This window comes from Halyomorpha halys, unplaced genomic scaffold (assembly GCF_000696795.3).
Source record: "Halyomorpha halys isolate HHAL.00 unplaced genomic scaffold, Hhal_1.1 Scaffold262.1, whole genome shotgun sequence".
NCBI classification, from domain to species: domain Eukaryota; kingdom Metazoa; phylum Arthropoda; class Insecta; order Hemiptera; family Pentatomidae; genus Halyomorpha; species Halyomorpha halys.
Window position 1 is genome coordinate 1,017,688 of NW_027109480.1, and position 23,892 is coordinate 1,041,579.

A 23,892-nucleotide genomic window follows, 5' to 3' on the forward strand; every position below is an offset into this window, starting at 1 on the left:
ATAAAAGAAAAAGCAATCTATTATTTAGTTCAATTAAATATAATATATGCAAGTGTATATACAATATGGTTATGTATATAAAAACTTAATATACATATATACATATTAGTAAAAGGGAAGGCTGATCCCGGGTAGTGTGATTTAAGTACATGTAAATGAAGTAAATTGCAAGTTGAGTGTGGTTAAAAATAAGACGAGAGATTACCTGAAAATAGGTAACCACTCTTGGTAGAGAAAAATGTTGCTCAGGTTTCACTAGCAATTATTTTATATGGATGATGAGAGCCAAATTTCAATGAGGAAATTTAAAAAGAAATGGGAAGTGAGATGACAGATTAATAAAAGGAAAAAATAAATGAATAAAAAACTAATAAAATTTTGGAAGAAAACACTTGGTTCCTTAATTTTAATAAAAGATAATTAGGTTTAATAAAATTATATAATTAAAAATCAATGATTTCACAATAAGAAAATTCATTTACATAAAGCAAAAATAAACATGTGTCATATGTTTTAGCATATTGCATAAAAATACCAAATAGGAACTCAAATTAGCAAACCAGAACACAAGTAAAAATAAATTTTAAAATGAACTCCATTTGATGACAACTAAGGGATATTGGGATTATTAATAGTACATATATACTTAAGCTGAATTAATTTATATGCTATACTTTATAAACATGCCAGTTCATAGTTAGGTATCTATCTATGTGGGATATCAATACACCTGGGGTTTAAGTAGATAATTATTAAGAATTTTTAATAAAACATATCTGTCAATTAACGATCTATACATTAAAAAATAAACTGTATATAATTACCGTCTCTACAAATTCAAATTTCTTTCTTTCCTGCACTTGTTGAAGAAGAAAGACATATTCTAAACTCGCTTGGAAAAAATATCTTTGTTCCATCTCCAATGTGGCATCTGCCTAAAATTAAATGTTATTTTATTTTTAATCTATCTATTGTATACACACACTCCAAATGTATCAAAAACTAGATTATCATTATGAAGAAGACACTAATCTAGGTATATAGCACACTATTACAACACAATTTGCAAACAAACAGTTAGTAATTAAAAAAGAAAATCTATATAGAGAATATTAGTTTTCCATTTCTATTATAATATAGCATCAAAGAAAGGAGAAAAATATTCTTGCTCATTAAAAAGTAAAGTAAAGACTAAATCAGTTTATCCATTTATATATATATATATTTTTTTTTTTTTTCTATGAAGATACTTTTACTAAGCATATAAGTTTGATCGAGTGAAATTTAATTAGAAAAGTTAAAATTAACACAAATTATTTATTAAAGTGATTTTCAATTATAAGATACAGTTTCTAAAATTTAATTAACATAATTATTTAAATTAATATTAGGTATTAAAAAAGAATCATGATACAAATTAATAAAATATAGCGATCTATCATTCGTTAGTTACAATAAAGAAATATTTGAGAAACACAGAAATGGATGGTTATATACCAAATATAAAATTCAACAGATTTAGCTTTGGCACTTTCATAAACAAAAATGTCAAAGATATATTAATTTATTATATGTAACTATAACTATTCCTCACTCCCCAAATAATTGAAGTTTTCACTGACATCAATAATAGTATAAATCACTACTGAACAATAACAATCAATACTTATATTTTTGAAAGGTCAATTAAGTAGATAAACATTATAATTGGTTCAAATTACTATTATAATTCAAATAATACAAAAAATGATAATGATAATTAAATATTTAATACAAGAATCATTTTAAAAATTACTTTTGGAATTTATAAATTTATTGAAAATACAATAATTAAATAAAATGAAAATATATTTTACAGAAATTAATCAAAAATCGTACCCCAATATGTAACTGACAGAAAAATAAACTTCATTTTTATTATATTAACAATAATTATTTGAAGATAGTTTTACAGTTGTTTCTTTATTATATGGTCAAAAAATAATGATAATATCTAATAGAAGAACAAATCATTACGAAAATCATAAATAGTCATTCAATAAACATCAGAAACATAAAAAGGAAGATAATTAACAAGTGCAACTAAGAATGTGTAAGCCAGTAAATATTGAAAAATTCAATTTGATTCATCTTGAGAAATAACGAACCTTAAAAACTGGATAATAATCTTATAAATATTTTATGGATTTTTAAAAATAAAGGCTATGTGTACTAAGGTATAATGAGATAATATGTTTACAACTGATTCATATTTATTAAATGATCAAGCTAATATTTGGGACTTAAAATAAATAAATAAAATACGATGATTTTTAATTATTGCCTTTGTAAATGTTATTTTTTTTTTTTTATAATTAATATAACATATCATATTTGATATAATAGAAATTATTTAAATATCATATAAATATAATTTGAAAATAACTGTAACATTTTACATGAAAACTCACTAAAACGTGTAGTTATTTCTTGATAGGGAGACATCACAAAACACAAACTTTTTATTAAATTTTATTGTGCCTCTAACCAACATTTGACAGATCAGAGATTTTATGAAAGCAAGGGTTTGAATGGACTGAATCTCTTGCCAACCTTTGAGGACTGAGCAGCAGAGGGGGGTGGGAACCACTCCACCCCCTACTGCTCCACAGATCAATGGACATTCCTCCTTATGAATCAATGTTTTACTACCCTTCATGCCATAAAAATAAACCTCTTCAATACAAAAAATAATTATGTTTAATTTTTTTTTAAATAGCCAACAACATATTTAAAATTACTAAGCATGTCATTCCAAAAAGTAATGAATTATAATGGGAATTAGATACAAACGTGAATATAAGTGAATTAATCAGAGCTAACAATAAACATTCACAATTTTCACGTTAAAAATAAAACACATTTAATACTGACAGTTATCATATATTTTAAAAGTGTTTTCAACCTTATAAAATTGACTTCCCCAATATAAATTAAAAATAGATCACAGATTTTGGCGATGTAAAATTGTTTTTCTAATAATGAGTTCAAATTCTACACTAAATTGGCGGCCAATCATGACATCAGCACATTAATAGTGATAGTGCATGAATTGAAATAAGAGAATTCTTAATTGTACAAATCAACAATACGCACTGTTTAAATGCACGCTATGAATGAACTATAATTTTTTTTATACTAAGAAAGAATAAGAAACTATAACCAGTTGAAATAAACAATGTAAGTAAAAGGCCGTTATGAAGTTAAAAACTGTCACTTTAAACTTTTATCTTAAAAAAATAAATCATCTGAACAAATTAACTTTAATTAATAATATACATTATTTTATTCAGTAGTTATTGGATAGGTACTAACGGGGTTTCTGAATAGGAATAGATTTCTTTCCCCTCTAACGACTAAATCTTCGTAAGTGAAGGCTATCAACGGCCGAATTTCAAAGAGGCTGACACAAAACCGAATGGATAAAAAATACGCTCTATATTACCGAAGACTGCAATGATAAAGTTCAAGACGAATTTATGACAAACTAGAGTGGGTATACGATAAACCAGTATGGCTTTTAATAAAAACTGTATTAAGCACTGATAGCGCAAAGATGGCATGGAAATAGTACAAGAACCCAATAGGAGAAAAAAAGGCTGTTATTTCATCTCAATTTTGGATTAATTTAATGAAAACTATGCATAATTACAAGTCATAATTGATGAGTTTGCCAAGTATAGGTAGAGAGAATAAAAAATGGCAACTGTTTCAAAATGTTTAAAAAAAAATTTATATTTTCATATGGAGCTCTATCTCTTTCAATTTTTTGCGGTTTTACACACCTCAGTACTGAACTGCTAATGAAATAACAGATTCACCATAAAGTCAAACTTTCAAGAAGAAGGTTCGAATTTCTGGAGTACACATACAAGTTAAAAACGATTTGGGATTAATAAAAAATATTTAAAAATAATCAATGTTGAATACACTAAATAAATCGGGGAATATGCCCCAGTCCTTGGAGAAAAACCATGGGCTCTAGACCAATTTTCTCGGGCCTCTGTTAAATAGTAAATTTACCTCTGAAACTGAACCTTAGCCATTATAATTTATAAAACAAAAACCACATTGTAAGATTATTACATTATGTAATATTCAATTATTCTGTTACAGGCTCCGGTGCTGCAGGTCGGGCTGCCCCCCATCTCAAATCGGGTGTAACTTTGGACGATTTGAATCAGGATTCAGTTGTAATTGATGGATTGCCTATTTAATGATCATTTATTTCTTCTTCGACATTAAAAACTAATAATAACACTAATAAACAAATCTTCTATAAAATATAATATAAAGGGGGTCATTGGCAGATCTTGAAGGTGAGGGTAAGCCCCCAAAGAAAAAGGAAGTTTTAATATTAAGAATAATTTTATATCATATGCTCTACAATAAGATATGTTAAACAATGAGATGTTAGGTTTCAAATCCCACTTGACACCAAACAACTTTCTTGATAGATATCGTTAACCGAAATTTTTATCCTAGTTAAAACAGTAAGATTCCTCTTCAGCTGGAAAAAATAGGAAGATAAACCAAACACATTTTTTACTTCTTTTATTCATTATATTTTTTTTTCTTCGTTTTTTGGATCCATACATGGTAAGTATTGCGATTGTGACATATTTTAAAAAGGGTTTTCAAAAAATAAGCGTTTAAGGTAAACTAAGGGCAAGTGGAGGCTAAGCAAGTATGATAACTGAAGAAAAGTTTCAAAGATACTGTTTTTGTTGATACTAGGTCGAAAAATAGTAGATATGTGTCCGAGGGTTCTTGGTAGGGATGGGATATCGATATCGAAATATCGATATTTTGTCTCCGATATCCGATATTTTGATATCGATATCCAGTAATCGATATCAGAATATCGATATTTCCCTTCGACAATATCGAAATATCGGTTAAAAAAAAAAAATATATATATAGTATATATATAGTAATATTAATAGTAGAGATATATAAAAGAAATGTCTAAAAATGTATAAGGTCATATATTCACATTCCGATATTATATAATCCAAATATCAATATTTGCTACTAAAGAAAATGTTAATTATAGTATTTTGATATTTAATATTGATAATGTTATATATTCATTTCGATAATCTTTTATTTCTAACGTTAGCAACAATATTCCGATATTATTTTATCAAAACATCGATATATTGTTACAATAATATAATATTCATAATTATGAGAGATAGTTGACCGTGGATGATGAATGAGTAGAAGATGGTTGGGGGTGCGGTCAATGAAAAACACAAATAAGTACGATTAACTTATTTTAATTAATTATTTTATTATTAAAATAAATTAATCGTACTTATTTGTGTTTTTCATTAACCGCACCCCCAACCATCTTCTCCTCATTAATATAATATTCATTCGATCTTTGATAATGTTATTAATATCTATATCGATAATTGAAACAGTATTCTAATATTATTCTATTGACATATCGATATTTTGTTTAAAAGTACTAGACACATTTAAAGTGAAATATAGATATTTGGATTCAATAATTTAATATCCATTTCGACATATTTAATAATATCGATATGGAAAATTATCAACAAGGTATTTCAATATTTCAGTTTGAAAATTTCATACTCCTTACGGTATTTAACATTGTTGATAGTATCGATATCGATATTTCGATAATGTAATATTAGAATATTGTTGCTTATATTCCATATCGATATTAAAAGGATAGAAAATAACGAATTACAACAATGTAAAATATCGAAATAAATTGAATAAATAATAAATAAATATGAAATTATCAAAATAAAATATCGATATTCCATTTTTAATTATTCTATAAAATTTTCTATTCTTTTTAAAAAAATATCGATATTTCGATAAAATAATATCGGAATATTGTTGCTTAAATTCCACATCGATATTACTACAATTTAAAATATCGAAAAAAAAAAATGTGATTATCAAAATAAAATATCGATATTCTATTTTTAAATTTTCTTCAATGAAACAATTATATTTTAGTTAATATTTTTATGTTTATGATATGGTTGTCGTGGTGTTGCTTTTTTCATAGTTATTAAGAGTTTCTTATGTATTTTGATAAGGTTTGACATAATATAAGTCTTCCAATATCTTGCTATGGTATCATTTTATAATTATTATTACTTTAATTCGTTAAATTTTCGATATCGATATTTTAGGTCCGATATACTATCGATATCGATATTGCTATCCGATATCGATATTTTTCTTTCGATATCCCATCCCTAGCCTAGTTCTTGGTAATACGCTCTAGGAGCCGAAAAATAACAAATAATATTTTATATAATTTCAGATTTTTTTCTTGTATTATGGTATATTTCCTAAGCAATAAGCCCAGCAGGTATTCAATGTTCATTATATACCATAAGTTTTTTTTTTTTCATGAAAAATAAGAACAAAACATTGTTGATCGTATTAAATGGGAATAAATATATTAAAAATTAAAAAAAAAAAAACACACACTTCCAGTAAAATAGGCCAACTATATTTTCGTCAGATTTGCTTTTCCAACGTATTTTGAAACTCTTAAATTATAATTTAAAAACTATCAATTTCTCGAGGGTATTTATTTTCTGCCGATGTTCATGAAAAAAAAAAACGTAAGTCCTCAAAATTTTATCCAACCCTGCTGGAAAGCTGAATTTTCTACATTTCAATCCACATCAACATCTTTTAGATTTTACTGTGATTTTCATGACTTGATTGGGTAATATTAACCAATCGATTAGTTTTATGATGTAGAATAACAAAAATATATTGTCAATTCTATTGAAGAGTTTAGTAAACAAAATCACTAAGACGAATATTCGCTTCCTGTAAAGTAGGCCAAAAAAATATTCTTGGAGAAAAAGTGAGTCTGATTCGTTTTTAGTGTCTTTAAAAACCGTTAAACAAGAAATTAATAATAAAAAAAAAAATTTTACTCCACTCAAAACGCCAGTCGTGTCAAAGTAAAATATTTTTTTATTTCATTGAAAATTCGTATTTAAAAGTTTTTGAGGACACTAAAAACGAATGTGATTCGCTTTATCTTCTCGAAAACGGCACTGAATGATTTTTATTTAACTCGTTATATTAATATATAATTCAATGGTACATAACATCAGGTCCTATCCTTTATTAAAATAGTCTGATAGGGCTTAAATGCCGACTTACTAAATAACTTCCACTAAATTACCTTTAATTTATTTTAAATAATTAATCGTTTCTCATTATTACCAGAAAATAAAAAATAAATATTTATTAACTATGAATGGATTTTATAACTAAAGGAGAAACTTTTTTGCGGTCAGAAACAAATTTCTGGAACTGAGAGAGGAACTGTATTATAAAAATTTAAAATACACTGTGAGAAAGCCAATTATTATTATTATGGCACTACACTGCCTGCAAGAACCCGGGCCTCCTCCACAACAGCCAACCAGTCTACACGGTCTCTTGCTTTCTCCTTCCATCTGCCAACCTTCAAATCCTCCTCCACATCGTCCAGCCATCTGATCCAAGGACGTCCTCTTTTCCGTTTTCCATCTGGTTTGCCATAAACCATCTTTTTGGGTATCCTTTCATCGGGCATTCTCTCAACGTGTCCAAACCATCTTAATCTTGCTCTTTTAATTAACGCCACGATGCTGGTTTCCCCGTACAGATTTATCAGTTCCTCATTCCTTCTTCTTCTCCAAACTCCATTCTCCGAGACTCCTCCCCATATCCTTCTCAATACTTTTCTCTCCCAGCAGTCCAGGAGACAAGCTCAATAGGTTGTCATAATCATCTTTTCTGACAATGCAAGTAATAAAAAAACTCGTGTAAGATGATGGCGGATACCTCTCGTGCATTACTACAATATACGTACATAGATGACCTGACCTGCTGACTGGAATGTACTAGATTTCGGAAGCTACTGCTCTGAATTGGGATCTAGCAGGATTGTTGAGTAAGGGAGGGTTCGAACTCTAAAAATGGATCAGCAAATACTAGATGATGTACCATCGGTAATATTAGAAACCCCGAGTTCTATTTCTAATATGGATACCATAGTCAAACTATTAGAGATCCAATGGGAACCAAAACACAATCGTCTATCCTATAAGCTCTTACCTAGAACTTGCAAGCCAACCAAGAGGAGTATCATGTGCACAATTGCCAGAATATATGATACGTTGGAATATCCTGCGGTTTTTAAAACAAAAACAAATTTCGCAAAAATTATGGGAGTTGAAGCTCGATTGGGATAATCCCATACTCCCTGGTATTAAGGAAAAATAGGAAACATTTTGTGATAATTTGAAACGACATGGTAGATACCTTGAAATCCTTCAAAGACACAATATCGCATTAAGATGAGAATTTTACTATATTATGGTACATCTAATTCACCAACCGTTTTATCATGGCTTCATATACCCCATTCTTGCTTAAAAATTTTTATAGCAAATCGAGTCAAATATGTACTTATCCGTACTGTCATCATTTGAAATCAGAAAATAACGCCGCGGATGTGGTCTCACGCGGTTTATGTCCGTCTGAAATACATTGCCACACCACTAGGTGGAATGGCCCGAAGTGGCTCTATTATCCGAAAAATCGAAAAAATTTTCTCAACTGTTGCATTCTCTCTACTTCTGTAGAGGATGATTGCCGGTAGGGGGACTGTTCGATCACATATACAACACTGTGGAACATGCCATCGTTGGAGAGTTAAGGGGATTAAACCTTTCATGGGCGATCTGCCTGAGTTTCAACAAGGTAGAACGTTTCATAATATTGGGGTCTAATTCGCTGGCCCATTCCTCTTCAAGGAATCAAAGCGACGAAAGACAGTGTTCGAAAATTTTAGGCTAGTCAAAGGACAGTAAACATATTGAACTTCCCAAACCAATCATGAGATAGTCCAGGATGGATAAACTAAAAATAAGAATAAAAATAGTGGAAACAAATAGTATATGTTTTCGAAAATATTAGTATGTAGTAACATAGTAAACAGAAAAAAAAATGTATTAGCGCTTAAAAAGGCAAAATAGATTAGCTTTTAATAGTAAAAGGTTATTTATTTTTTTCTGAAAATGAATTAAAAATCAGGAAACACAGCCATTTTTGGTTGTTTAATTACTGGACTCAGTTAACGTAATAATTTGTTTTGGGGTTTAAACCAGGGGTGTCTCTAAGCAGTGGAAAGCCTTAACAAGTGGATTAAACAACAAATGGATTCTGAAGATTCATAATTAATATCAACAAATGTGGAGGATTTTGAAATATAATTTAGTACACCAAAGCAACAAAATTGTTCAACTCCGAACTATATATTTTTCTGTTTTATTTCTTTTATGAACATATAATCCTAATTCCATTTGTTTTCTTTTTATTAATGTTTTGTTCTTTAACGCCATTTTCTTATTAAATATGTATTTTATTAACGATATACATATTGTTTATATTAATAACTTTCCCCTACCAGAGTTGGGCGAATGTTATGCGATTGACGAATACATTTGTATTAGTGAATTTTCTACTCGAGTCACCAATTATTCGGGGGAAAAAATGCGATTAATCGTCAGAATACTGTTGTATTCGTCGTTATTTTACACGAAAAATCAATCATACCAGCAAAAAAATTCGATTAACCATTCGAATATTTTTGCAATTAATAAAAAATATGATTAACCACCTGAATACATCTGTATTCGTATAATTTCATAAAGACATTTTTTTTTCTTATAGACCTATGGCAGAACCTTTATATATTTTATAATCACGTATAGATTAATTTTAACTTTTTCGATTTCTGCATACTAGGGTCCATTTCTGTTTTCTAAGAGGTGGAAAACTTTAATATCGATTTTAAGTTCGCGCATCGATTTATATTAATTTTTCTGATTTCTAACATATTAGGGTCCATTTATATGTTTTGGGATATGCAGAATATGAGAATACTATCGGTTTTATAATCGCGTATCAATGTATTTTGACTGATTTTTAACACATTAAGGTCTACTTATATGTTTGGGGATAAGCAGGATATGAAAATGTCATCGATTTTAAGATCACGTATCAATTTATTTTACCTGGGTTCTCTTATATTAGGGTCCCTTTATAAATATTGAGCGCGCGATGGTAAAATCGAGACCATTTTCGTTTTCTGCATCTTAGAAAATATATAAAAGGGCATTAATATGTTTGAAGTCAGAAAAGTGATAATAAATCTATACGCAGGCTTGCAATCATAAATTCAATGGCATTTTCATTTTCTACTGCTCCTAAAACATAAAAAAACCCGAATATGTTAGAAATCAGAAAAGTTATAATAAATCGATATGCATGTGAGCGATTATAAAATCGATAGCATTTTAATATTCTGCATCTACTAAAACATACAAAGGGACCTCAATAATTTTGAAATCAGAAATGTTCTAATAAATCGATACGCAAGCGTGCGATCATAAAAACGATAAAAGTTTCATTTTCTACAGCTCCTAAAACATAAAACCCGACTCAAATATATTAGCAAAGTTAAAATAAATCGATACGCGATTTTAAAATCGATAGTATTTTTATATTCTGCATATCCCAAATGAACCTTAATGTGTTAGAAATCAGAACAGTTAAATAAATGGATGAGCATGGGATCTTAAAATCGATAGCTTATTCGTATTCTGCGTCTTATAAAACATATAAGAGGACCCTAACATTTTAGTAATCAGAAAAGGTAATATAAAATCGATACACGATTTTAAAAAAGATAGAATTTTTGTTTTCTACTCATCCATTAGAAATCGGAAATGGTAAAAAATAAGGGAATTTAAAAAAAAATCTAATTATAATATTTATAATATAATAATTTAATATTTATTCAAATAATATCGTATTCGACAAATTTTTTATTATATTGAAATAATATTTACATATTCGAATAAAAAATTATTCGGATTACTTAGTCGTATTTTTAATCGAATACAAATGTATTGACGTCTCTCGTCAATGGAATACAAAGTCCGAATAAAAAAGTATTTCTCGCAATACTTTTCGCCTAACTTTATCCCCTACACATCCATAACTCCGAATAACATATTTATGCAAACGATTCCCAAATATATCTGTCCTTCTCGCCTTCTGACCTAATAGCAGACATAAAAAAAAACTCCAAGAAGCCCTGAACCTCATAAGTCACTAGGTAGAACCTAACAAGCTGAAGTAAAAGGTGGAGAAAACGAAGGCTATAGTAATAGGTTCCAATCATATCCATAAAATAATTCCTACTGATCCTAAATAATAATAGACATCTGTTCAACGTTAAAAACCTTGAAATCACCAAAGAATATACTTTTCCTGGAAACACTATGTCTGATATCTCCCGTCGTACCTTTTACATCACAAAATGAATAAATTACCTTCGCCACCTATTTCCATTTGAAACCCGTAGACTCCTAGTTACTTCCTTAATATAACCGCACCTTCAACTATTGTTGGACGGTACATTGGGGTGTCACTGGGGATCTCGAGACAAATATAAAAGATATATACTAAATAGCCTAATAAGATATATCTTGGGAATACCCAGGACGGCTCCATATTCCGATTTTATGAGAACTTTGGTGAATTTAGGCTTCAGACCTTTAAAACTATTTTCTAGCATCCAGTCTCAACCAAGTTCTGTCCCACTGTCTATCACACATCTCACATCACCCTGCATTCAAATCCTCCGTTAGCGCCGGTACTACCAGTTCCTAGTCTTCACACTTTATGCTACCCAACGAACTGCAGTTTTTGACAGATCCTTCCTTTTCATATCCTCTTTCCTATGTAATGCCATTCCTACTTCCATCTGTAGCTCAAGTTCCCTTCCCTTCTTCAAATCCTGCTTCTCCCATCATTTCCTACTCATCCAGTTCCAATAGAATTAAAATAGACGTTCCTGATTTACAATCAGACTTCATAAAAAATGTTTACTTTTAATTAGTATTACTCCCATAAATATCTTTTTTTATAATCTTCTATATTTGAGTTATTAATATTATATTTTTTTAAATTTGTTTTAAGACATAAAAGTTACTTTATCATGATTTGTCATTTTTTAAATTATGTTTAAAATATTTTCTTCTTTTATTTGTTACTCAAAAGCTCTAAAGCCCACCAACTAATTTTGTAGTATTATTCTCAAGGGAAGTGTCTCAGAATAAGGAATTTATTATTATCATAACAGTTAATTTAATTAATTGTGATTTAATTATTAGCAGTTGAATATTAATTCAGTCAGTGAAATATAATTAATTTTAGTATTTTTAACACTCCAAAGCAGCTTAAAACAATATTTTAATGAGATTCTGATATTCTTCATTTGTCGAAATTAAAACATTTCTCAAAATGTTTCATATCCCAGAGACTATTTGACTTAAACAGACCTACCTATTGGCGCTGTAAATGAAGCTATTTAAATTCAGTGATCTTTGTAGGAGTAGCAGTTTCCATAATATTTGCCAAAGTAAGTGGTAAAATGGTGATTTCTTGTTTTTTAAAAAAAAAATAAATAAATAATGCTGTTATTTAAAAAAAACAACTGTATTGTGGGCACTATTAAACATACAGAGTTTACTCTATGAAGACTCAAATTTTAGCATATTTACCTATTTTAACAAACATATGAATAATGTTTTTCGTGCGGTCAATGATTTCCCAGATACTGAGCATGGAATGAAAAATTAATGAAATTTTAAGATTATTCTTGAATAAAATAAACATTCGGTCATCCCAAACTTAGATTTTTAATGTCAGTAAAAACCCTAACAACATATCCAAAGAGTCAGAACTACCCGACCTTTTTTATTTTAAAAGTGCTTTGTTTCCTCGATTAAAAATAGGAGGGTCATTTCTCAAGCAATAAAAGGAAAAATAAAACCACAATTATCTAAGTTATGGTAATTGTATAAAAGTAAGCTTGACAAATGAATAGCTTTTCAAAATTTTTATTCTAATACAAAAAATATATTGTTGAAACTTATAAGCATAAATATAATGTTCAATGTAGTAGGACAGTTAAATAGTCTTACTTATTGAATAGCAACTGAAAACAACAACAACAGGAGATAAAGAAAGATAACGTAACAAAATCAATAATACTTTAAAACGTAAACAAGTTGAACAATAATGATGATGGGGATTATAAGAAATAGGAGCTAAGTTGATAATGTTTATTTATTAACTTATTTTATTTTTTCAATATATTTACAAATGATAGAAGCTTCTTTTAGAAGTTAATACTAACGTTTTTGTCATATTCATATAAGAAAATTATGCAACAATCTATTATCTAACAATGGCTCATGACCTAAAAGCAATAAATCAATAATATTACTAACTAAATTTGCAATATAACCCCAATAAGTTAAAAAATATACTGCTTTGATTATAAAACATTATCAATGCTCTTCACATTAACTTTAAAAAATGTAAAAAATACAGCATGGGTTAGTGTAGACTCATTTTATAAGAGATCGTTTGAGACACATCTTCACTGATAGTCAATTTTCAGCGATAACAATATTTTTTCATTTTCCTTCTAGGATAAAGACTCCTTTCATTAGCAGAGTGCGATAAAGATTTTGAATCATAATTTAAAAAGAGAGGAAGAATAATGCTTCTTGCTTTCATATGAAAATGTTGTTAAAATTAAATAGTGATAATAGATTGAGGCATTTGTAAATTCCATAAGCTTTAATTGTAACTGAAGTAATAACAGCATAGGCATAACACAATTTTTTAAAAAGATTCATATCTTCTTTAAAAAAAAATAAATAAACATAATATATTCTAATGAAACATATGTAATAATTAATTTAATTTAATAATGAATAATATTATTGGCGTCTCAAACAGGATTAATCACCAAAAATATATAATTTTTTTTAATGTATAAAATAAAAATATATTTACCTGCTGACACCACAGCCATCATATACACCTCTTTGTAACCAACAGAATTATTTTATTAAAAATTAAAATGTTTATGGTTTAAATAATTTAATTCTACAGTTATACACATTGTACACTATATATTAGTATTATTATGTTTTATCTCTGATATTACGATCGCTTCATCAACACGATAAAACCACCTATCTTATAAGTCTATCATTAGGCAATGTCGATGTAACTCCCCCTTTTTATATGAGTTATATTGTTTTACTAAGCATAAAAGATAAACATTTACTTATGTTGAGGTATTTATATCTAATAATGACCTTTAACATTCCTTTTCACCATAAGAATGTACAGTGATATAATAGTATGACAATGAGTTCCTTGTTGGACTGTTATAAGTATTGACACAGTCCAATGTTAGTACTTAATAAATTTCTAAGTTTAATGTGTATACAAGATATTAAAATGTAAGTTCGATAGTCTGTAATTTACACAGAATCATCTCCGATTGTGAGCTCTTATGATTGTTGTGTCATGGTTTTTTGATTTTTACAGTGTTCGTAACAATGGTGTGAGAGTCAAAATATTGCACAATTTAAAATGAAAATATACTTTTGGTGAAGTAATCCTGCTTTTTGATGAAGTTATCTACATGCTACCCTATTCTAACCATGGTGGGGGTCAAGTTTTCATTTTGTTAGAAATAAAAGTCGACCCATCCTTGGTCGGACCAGGTTGGATTCAAACCGGCTTGACTGGAATGACCACTGCAGTCATGAGCCAGTAAAAGTTTGCCCTTTAACATGCTTGGCTACGAAGGGCCCACGCTTAGTGTATAAACCTCTTCATTAGTAATTCTTCTTTTCCTTTTTGATTGAGGTCCCTTTTCAAAACTACTACAAACTAACCATCTTAAGAAGGATCCCACAACACTATGCAAAATACAACACAAAATAATAATAATTATAACTATAACACTGTACTTTAATCTGTAAACGACTGAACATTTAAACTTAACAGTGTAAATATTTGAACAATAAGAACATGTTTTATGTCAAGTTGATCTGAATATAGAATTTCCAATATTATGTGCCTTTCTATTAAAGGTAGGTACTGAGCTATGGCCAGATAAGACCAACGGGACTAAAGTTTAATTTATTGCAGAAACCTGCAATATGATGTCACAAGTCAGGTTTCTGCTATAAACATAATTTTCACAGAAAATTAAAAGGTTTAAAGCAAAATGATAGATGACAGGTGATAATGTGAGACAACAACACTGATGACACAGCAGGTGAAAAGTGACTGACGAATAATGACATCTTGATTTTCGTGGTATAACATACCATGAATTTGCAAAAAATCTATGTGTGATGGAAAATCACAGAGTTCATTTACTTCAAGGAAGATATCAAGGATAGGTGAAGCTATATAGTATTTGGCTCAAGGTTAATAAAAAGAAAAATTAATTCTACAAAGAATGATATCCAATACTGGAAATGATAAATCTCTTGAACAATAAGTCTAAAAATAAATTAACATATTAGAAAAACATATTTTTTTCATTTTTTTTTAAACAAAATTCACTTTATATTTTAACTAAGAAAATTTATTGGTATAATTCTATATAGAGAATATATATCAGTCAGGTTTTCAATTGAGTTTTGGGACAAAATTTAGCAGAAAAAACTAATACAAGAATCTAAAGAGCTCTGTTAGGTGTAATATTTTAAATATACTCATATAATGAAGTTTTGATTAAAAATAAATGCAGCAGTTAGGTTATAAAAAATAACAGCAAAATATAAAAACAAAAACTTGCAACATTTTTAATACTGAGACAAATGAATTCAAGAAAAACATAAAAATTGATCATGAATAAACTAGTTCCAAAACTTTAATACTCAAAATACTTATTATAACTGAAGGAAAAACTTACTTCTTGAAGATAAGCATCTTGCTTTTTAGTTGATAGATTTAAATATCTTTCTTGGCTTTGACAAAATTTAGCTGTCTGTTTTTCGAATTTTTTCTTTCCTTCCTGCATAGAAAGGCTTGATTATTAAAGAAAACAATAAAATAATAAAAAATTTGAAAGTTATAAATTAACTTACCTTAACTCCTCCTATGTGTTCCTTTCGAAAGTTTTCAAGAGGAAGAATAATTTGTTCATAAGCTCTATCCATCTGTTCAAAATTAAAATCTATATCGCTATTTTATACATTTAAAGGTTTTAAATATGCAAAAATTAGTTATTATATATTAACAGCCAACCTTATAGTAACTAAAGTAGGATATAGTCCAGGGTCCTGTTTCATAATGAAAGGTAATAGTATTAGTTCAAAATACAAGTATCGAAACAACGTGTTAATTACACTAATACTTAGTTTTTTTCATAATAGGGAGGACTATTAGTGATATTAGAGGAGCTAAAAAGTGCTAAAGTACAAGTTACTATTGTACAAGCCAGTGTAATTGTATTAAGTTAAATCAACAAGAATAATAGTATTAGTTTGTACTTTATTATGAAACAGGGCCCAGGTGGCAGTCAAGAAATACGCCAAAGTAATAGAAACTATTTATTAAATGTCCATTTTTCAGTTTGTAAGGAATTAACAGAATTAATTAATTAGGAGTCAAAACTCACAGCCTTGAAGGCTACTATGTCGATATTTTTCTTGACTATCACCCAGTTCAGCTTTTTAAAAAAATTTGTTATTCTCACCATTCTGTCCCTTTCATCTTCAATAGTTGCAATAAGGCGACCAAATTCACCGAAGGAATGAGAAATCACTTGTTCGTCATCAGTTTGTTCTGTAGTGCACTCAAAACTGAAATTCTGGAGAGTATTAGAGAGCGTTCTTTGAGCTCTAGACAAATCTAAAAATGAATAAATTGAACAGATCTGAGTGCTTAATGCAATAGATAAATAGTGGTATAAACATTTAAAAGATGACATAGTCATTTAAATGACAGCCAGTTATTGTAGATGGAGTGAGATAAACTTATAGGATCATGCCTAAGAAAATCATGCAGAAATATGTTCATGGCTTGGAATGCAAATAGTTACATATAAAAAATTTTAAGATGACATAATTTGTTTTTCTTCAAAGGAACAAATTTGAGAGAGCGACACTGATGCTGCTTTCTGACTGTTAAAGTGTCACCTGCTCCAAATCTCCCAACGAGCCAGTAAGTAATATCAGTTTACTTCATCTTTTCTTTCTCCTTCTTATTTGCATCTAATTTACTATACTTTCCTTTTTTTATTTGGACTTGCCCATAATGAAATACATAACATAAGAGTAATGCAATCGTGAACATTTTCAATTCTGACTTTTAAATGGAAGAACACATTTCAAGGTCTCCTGAGTCAAAAATAATCAGGTCTCACAAAATGGGCAATGGGTGAGTTTTTTTCTGTTCTGGGTAGAGAAAAAATCTTTCATAAGACGATGTAGCAAACAAAAGTGTAAGATTTCAACTCACTAAAAATATCTTCCTATTCACCTTAAGCACCCCAAGGAACCGCTGTGAGGCATGAGGGCTATGCACCTAACTCTTTATTAGGCTGCTTATAAAGCCATTGTCTAGCCTCTTTTTTCTCATTCTTGTGCTCAGAAGCATCAGCCAATTAGTGGTGCATAGTCAACAATATTACTCCAGTTCTCCTGTCCAGTCATCATCAAAACAGGTTTTCTGGAACAAGCTTCTTTAAAAGGGTCCTGTCTAGCTCTTTTTTTTTTTCATAAGAAAAACATGAGAAACTGAAAAAATGCATGTTCTACAGTTTATCAATTGAGCATGATCTATCTAGCTTGAAGTGGTCTAGACAGGTTCTGAAGTAACAAAGCCCAGTAAGCAGTTAAGTGAGATAAGACCAGTGTTTCCAGGACATCCATACTGCTATATCAGGAATCAGACATTGGATCTATCTTCCAAAAGTTGAGGTTTTCCAGTGTATCTAATACCTTTCAAGGGTATAATTTCTTTCTTGTTTGGTCTAATCTTCAATAAATCTTTCTTTCTTGTTAGTCACCCAGTTAGTATCTGGCTCTTGTCAGTTTAGGGGTCGATCAGAATATCGGTGATAACTCAAACTACACCGTAGGACATATATACAGACATAGTGCAGAACACTCGAGCACTTTTTCAACGTACACTGATAGTCTATCAGGTATGACTGGGCTGGGAAGGATTTTATACATATCAGTGTAACATCTCTAAGTGTAGAACTGGCTACACTAAACAGAAGTCTTCTCAGACTTTCCATGAGTCAACGATGTAACGTCATTCTGTGCTCAACACAATTACTTTACATAAAAAAAAAAAAAATCTTTAATTAAATATTTCAAGTGAATTAACTTCAAATGCTTTTAAATAGTTGGATGTGCTTAAAAATGACTAATTTTAATAGAGAAAACTGTTACTCCTAACCAAAGACTTCTATCGAATCTTATACCAATACAATAAAAAGAACCTATACATAATAAAAACCTTACAGCTGCTGTAAAAATCATTGATATATATGCAACAGCAACTATTTGTCTAAACATTTGAGAACTATATCCTGAACTGATATTAACAAAGATTATATTGGTAGCATCAATATAATCTTTGTTAATATATGATTCAAATATTTGTTAATAAACATGAAGAAGATGGTTAGGGTTGCGGTAAAAAACAAAACCAAAATAGTTAACGACTATTTATTTTCCAAATTTTCATACCACTTTGTAGAACTTGAACAGCACTGATGAAGCTCTACAAAGTGGGGCAAAACATTGGACAATTAATAGTTTTCAACTATGTTTGTTTTGTTTTTACTGCAACCCTGAATATCTTCTCAATATTTTAAATTATACGGTTTATAAGTTAATCCTTATTTTATTTTAATCTTTCAGCCAGTGAAAAAGTTATTGATCTGATTTTTTAAAGAACATATGGCAGAGCTGCCCTAAAAAAATAAATAAAAATATATATAAACACCAAGTCAGTAACGTTACCTTAAATACCTGAATGAAGTATTCACTACTAACTAATTTAAAATACTGAATGATAACTCATTATTTGGTATGGACTAAATACTGACTCCATAATGAATATTGAACCATACTCCACAATCTCTCATTTAACTTTGATCTTTTGATGTTCTTTTAAAATTTCCAATCTTCACTGCAGTGTTTCTACACTTTAAAACTGTAGGCTCACCCAATAATACTGAGACAGATTAGATAAGGGAAGCAAATTTATATTAAAAATATACCTATTTATTTGCATAGGATCTATGAAATAATTACAAATGAAATTAATGGTAAGCGATTGTAGAAATGCTTATTAAAAAATATTAATAAAATGCAGATGCTGAAATGGTGGACGTATTATCTCCAAAACATTCAAGAAAAATATATAAATCAAGCACCATTGTGCATACATTTTGACCTAAAAGGAAACTTTAAAAAACCTTTTTTGTACTATTCCAAACACGTAAATAAACATTTATATTAGAAAATATAGTATTAAATTATTGTAGAAAGATGGTCTGAATAGCGGTCAAGAAAGATACAAAAATAATAAACAGCTATTATATTAGTAACCAACGTTTCACCCCACTTTGCAGGGATTCATCAGTGTGGTTTCATTCAGCCTAGTAAACTGGGTTACTAATAGTTTTTTGCCATTTTTGTACCTTTCTTCACCGGCACTCAGACCATCTTTCCACAATAAATTAATATTTATATAATTATGAGAGATAGTTGACCGTGGATGATGAACGAGGAGAAGATGGTTGGGGGTGCGGTCAATGATAAACACAAATAAGTTGGATTAACCTATTTTTAATGTGCCTAATATTTATATATTTTAGTATTAATATTAGTCCAAAATAAAACATACTGTAAGTTATTCATATCAATATTTTTTACTACCAATATTGTTAATTTCAACTATACTATATTTACTGACAACAATTTTTATAATTGTTATCACAAGGCCTAAAATCTATGTGAAAAACTACACTTTAACATTCTACTCCGTCAGTTCTCCATACTCAAGGTCAGTTTAAGTGATTGGATTTTGGTGTGGGGTAAAGGAAGTTAAGACCGATTGAATTCTAGCTTATTATTTAAAAAAACCCAAGGTCCTTCCAACTTCTGTTGGGCACTGAGTGAATGTCTGTGATCCCCTTTAGATTGTTTCAGTACCAACAATTCTTTTTGAAAATCCTTAGTTTATACTACGTTTACTAATGAGAAAACTGCTTTTTTCTTTTAAACCAATTCACAGATGATTTTCTCACACAAACTAACTAGAAGCAAAATGCAAAATTAACAGAAATACATACCTCAAGTAATATGTAAATAATCAAAATTATAACAAAAAAAAATCAATTTACATTGAAGTAAATAGTCATTACAAAAATAATTTTTGGTTATTCAATTATATAACATCAATTGATGAATCATTAAACATAGAAACAACTACTATCAGAGGGATGATTCATATATACAATGACAACAGGCACTGATAAGAAGCGAGATATTTGCCATGGACTTGAAAGTATCATAAAACTTAAAAATATAACATGAAACAAACACTAAATGTGATATTTACAAAATGCTGAAAGACAACACTAATGAAATTATAACTAACAAATAGACATTCACAGAATAAGTAAAGTAAATAATTATGATTTTTTTTTTTTTTTAATATAACGTTAATGTAGAAATCATAACAACTATCAATGGTAGAGATGAAAGTTAAATAAGCAGTCGGTAATCAAAATATTCCACAGATAAAGAATTTAATGTCATGTTTAGGGAAACTAAACAATTCAATATAGAAAAGAAATAAGCCAAAGTAGATAGATAGAAGGTGAAATGGGAAAGATATAATAAAACTAAACAAGCATACAACAATTGACTAATCTTCATAAAAAACAACTCACTTTTAGCTGCACTTAACAGGTCTTTCACTTCTTTAACTAAACGTTTTATTTGCAGACTTGTCCTTTCTAATTCTTTTTCATGAGCATGTAAATTTTCTCTGAAGTAAGGACTGTCACTAATACAATCAGTGAATTCTAGTGGCTGCAGTCTACCCATATTGTCTTCGAGGTAACAGATAAAGAAAGAATAAACACTCAGACCATTTTTCTACAGAAAAAACAAAGAAGGGATCTAACCTACTTTCGGCATTAAAGAAATAAACCAATTTATCGCGGGGTGTTAAGGTACACTATCAGTCAGGTGACGAATTGTCAAAGCTACATAACCAAAGAGGTATATCTGACTAACCTTCTGATTGCAATTTAACTCATTTCTTCTTCTACTTTTTAACTAAATAAATGTTAACACTTTCAAATGATATGGTCCGAAACCGAATCCACTAAGCTTTGAGAATATTTTTTTCCGGGGAACAAAAATAAGCAGCTTTAGTTATTGTCAGACATTTTTAAAATTCAGAAGCATTATTGACTAAGTATACGAAGTAGGAATATAACTCTAAAAAGAGACTAACATTTAAATTTAAATGATTTATTTCTTTGAGATTCAAAGAAAACATTAATACTACATCAATATCTAACTTTATCAAGTATAATCAAATATTTAAATTCAGATCCTTGGCTGATGAAGAAATGATCAGCAAGAATCTCAATTTCGATTCTTAAATTCAGACTGGTTCTGTTTTTTTAAACACTCAAGCTTCGTACCTAAGCCCTCCGCTCCTTCATTGATTACAGGAAGAGTTGACTGGAACAAAGTTAAATGTGACTTGGCAACTAAGCTAGACTTAAACATTTAACTGAAGACATTGACGAAGCTATTGAAAAACTCACATCACCAATAAGAACAAGTTTAACTGACAACACTTATATAGAATTAGTAAATACCAACTAAAAGCTCAGTTAGTGACAAAAGTTGTTTTATATTTAAGTAAAAAATATAAATGACAGAAATTCTGTTTAGTAGGAAAGAAAATCTAAAAGATATGTGCCAACAACTATTCAAGATTTCCTATAGGGTGAATTATGTTTCATAGATCTAGACAACTGTTATACAGAAACAATGCTTTTGTTTTTAAAGAGTTTGTACCGTAAGAATATTTATGTCTAGAAAAAAAAATACTAATAAAATTTATATTAACAAGATGTTTATAAATCAGAATAGCACAGAGTATATGGAAAAAGCTATTTAAGAAAAACGTAAGGCTCAATATAACATTACATATTTAACAATCTTTCTAATTCAAATCCACCATTTCCACCATAAATGTACTAATGATTACTAAATTTATCGAGTGTCCTACTTCAGCATTATTTATTAGAAGTGTTCATGAAAATTCCTGAGGGCAAAATTGTATATTACATTATAATTAAGTTAAAAACTTATATATATTATTGTATTTAAATTACTATCTGATATTTGATGTATATAGCTGTTGAATTCTATCAATTTGGCCAGATACGATTTTTTTTATATATTGGTTCCTCTGTGTTGAACAAACTACTCTTGTGTGAACATATTAAGCAGAATTTGACAGCTGTGTTATTATGAGAGCAGTAATAATTTTACATTAAAAAAAGTACATCATACAAACCACAACCAGTTCACTTCTGCTTGCCACTCTCACTCAAGAGATGAACAAACCTGTAACAGATCCATTTCAGTTGAATTTAGATACTAAATTGAATAATCCTGAAATTTTAAAAATATTTTACAGCTTCTTCAGGCAGTTTTCTAATCATCATCTTTCCAGACAAAATGTTGTGGAATTTAGATAAGGTTTTCTTTCTTATAAACCCCATGACAAACTGCTCTAGCCCCAAGGGGTGTGTAGCTATCCGATTCTAGAGCAGTGCTGCCATCTAGCATTTTATTTTACAAACAAAATAATAAAACCTATTTTCTACAACAATTTCCTTGATGAGAAAAGTCGCACTGCTTTATTTTAATTTTTCCCTGATGAATTTTATCGGTACTCCTTCAATCTTTCTTCGGTTCCTTCCTCCACCAAATACTTATTATCCCTGATAATTGCGCATAAGGCAAATTCTATAGCCAAAGATGCTCTATGATGTTTTCTTGGTTGAGGCTTTCATGTGTCTAAGGGTCAATTTCTCTCGTCGTCTATTATTTTCTTTGATAAACCAGCATTCCTTTTTTAGGTGACCTGGTTTTTTACAAATAAAGGAGGCTTTTAGACAAGAGTTTGAACTTTTACAATATGTCTTTAATGCTTGTTCATTCCTATGAAGGTTATTCCTTCTTTCAAATGACAAAAGCATTTGCCTTACCTCACTAAATTTAATATTCCTATTAACCAAAAGCGATGACAACACGATCATAATAGGGTGGTAAGCCTTTAATGATATATCTTACTAATTCTCTGTCTGTAAGGGATTTACCCAGTTGAGCTATCTCCTGAACTAAACATTGAAACCTCATTAGATATTCAACCAATGTTTCACCTCTGTTTTTCCTGATCCAAGGGACGCATAGCTATCCCAGGCTAGAGCAGTGCCGCCATCTACCGTTTTATTTTACAAACAAAATAATGAAATCTAGTTCTATAACACACGACTAATAGAATTAATAACAATAAGCAAAATAACCTGCCATAGTATATTTGAATCTCAATGAGGGAAAACCGCAAAGCAAGATCGATGTGGCTTAGTACCATATATCCAACTGACATAACATATTGCACCAAATTGACTTATAAACTAAAAATTAAAAAATACAAAATTTAATTAACTTCACTGAATATCTTACAATTTCTGACAAGTCATTATGGAGGACCACTAAATAACTGCTGAATTTCAAAGGTTTTAACCATCCACTTCTCACCAAATCTAAAACCTGGACCAGAACTGACGAAGAAAAATCACAAACATTCGGACACCTCTCTAAAACTTTT

General features: G+C 29.3%; 1 protein-coding gene across 3 annotated transcripts in view; it reads right to left on the bottom strand.

Annotated features, from left to right (window-relative positions):
• The window catches only part of Graf (GTPase regulator associated with FAK), a 123,052-nt gene extending 101,810 nt beyond the window's left edge, over positions 1–21,242 (bottom strand). For 2 of the 3 annotated variants that reach the window (XM_014420177.2, XM_067047661.1), the window contains exons 1-5: positions 20,921–21,242; positions 16,700–16,854; positions 16,089–16,160; positions 15,914–16,015; positions 825–935 (exon numbers count right to left, since the gene is read on the bottom strand). In XM_014420177.2, coding sequence (XP_014275663.1) covers positions 825–935; positions 15,914–16,015; positions 16,089–16,160; positions 16,700–16,854; positions 20,921–21,077 — 597 coding nt within the window. In that variant the 5' untranslated portion in view covers positions 21,078–21,242. Of the gene's footprint in view, positions 1–824; positions 936–15,913; positions 16,016–16,088; positions 16,161–16,699; positions 16,855–20,317; positions 20,559–20,920 lie in introns of those variants that run through there. The other variant, XM_067047662.1, reaches the window with a different exon arrangement.
• Positions 21,243–23,892: the final 2,650 nt, after the last annotated feature.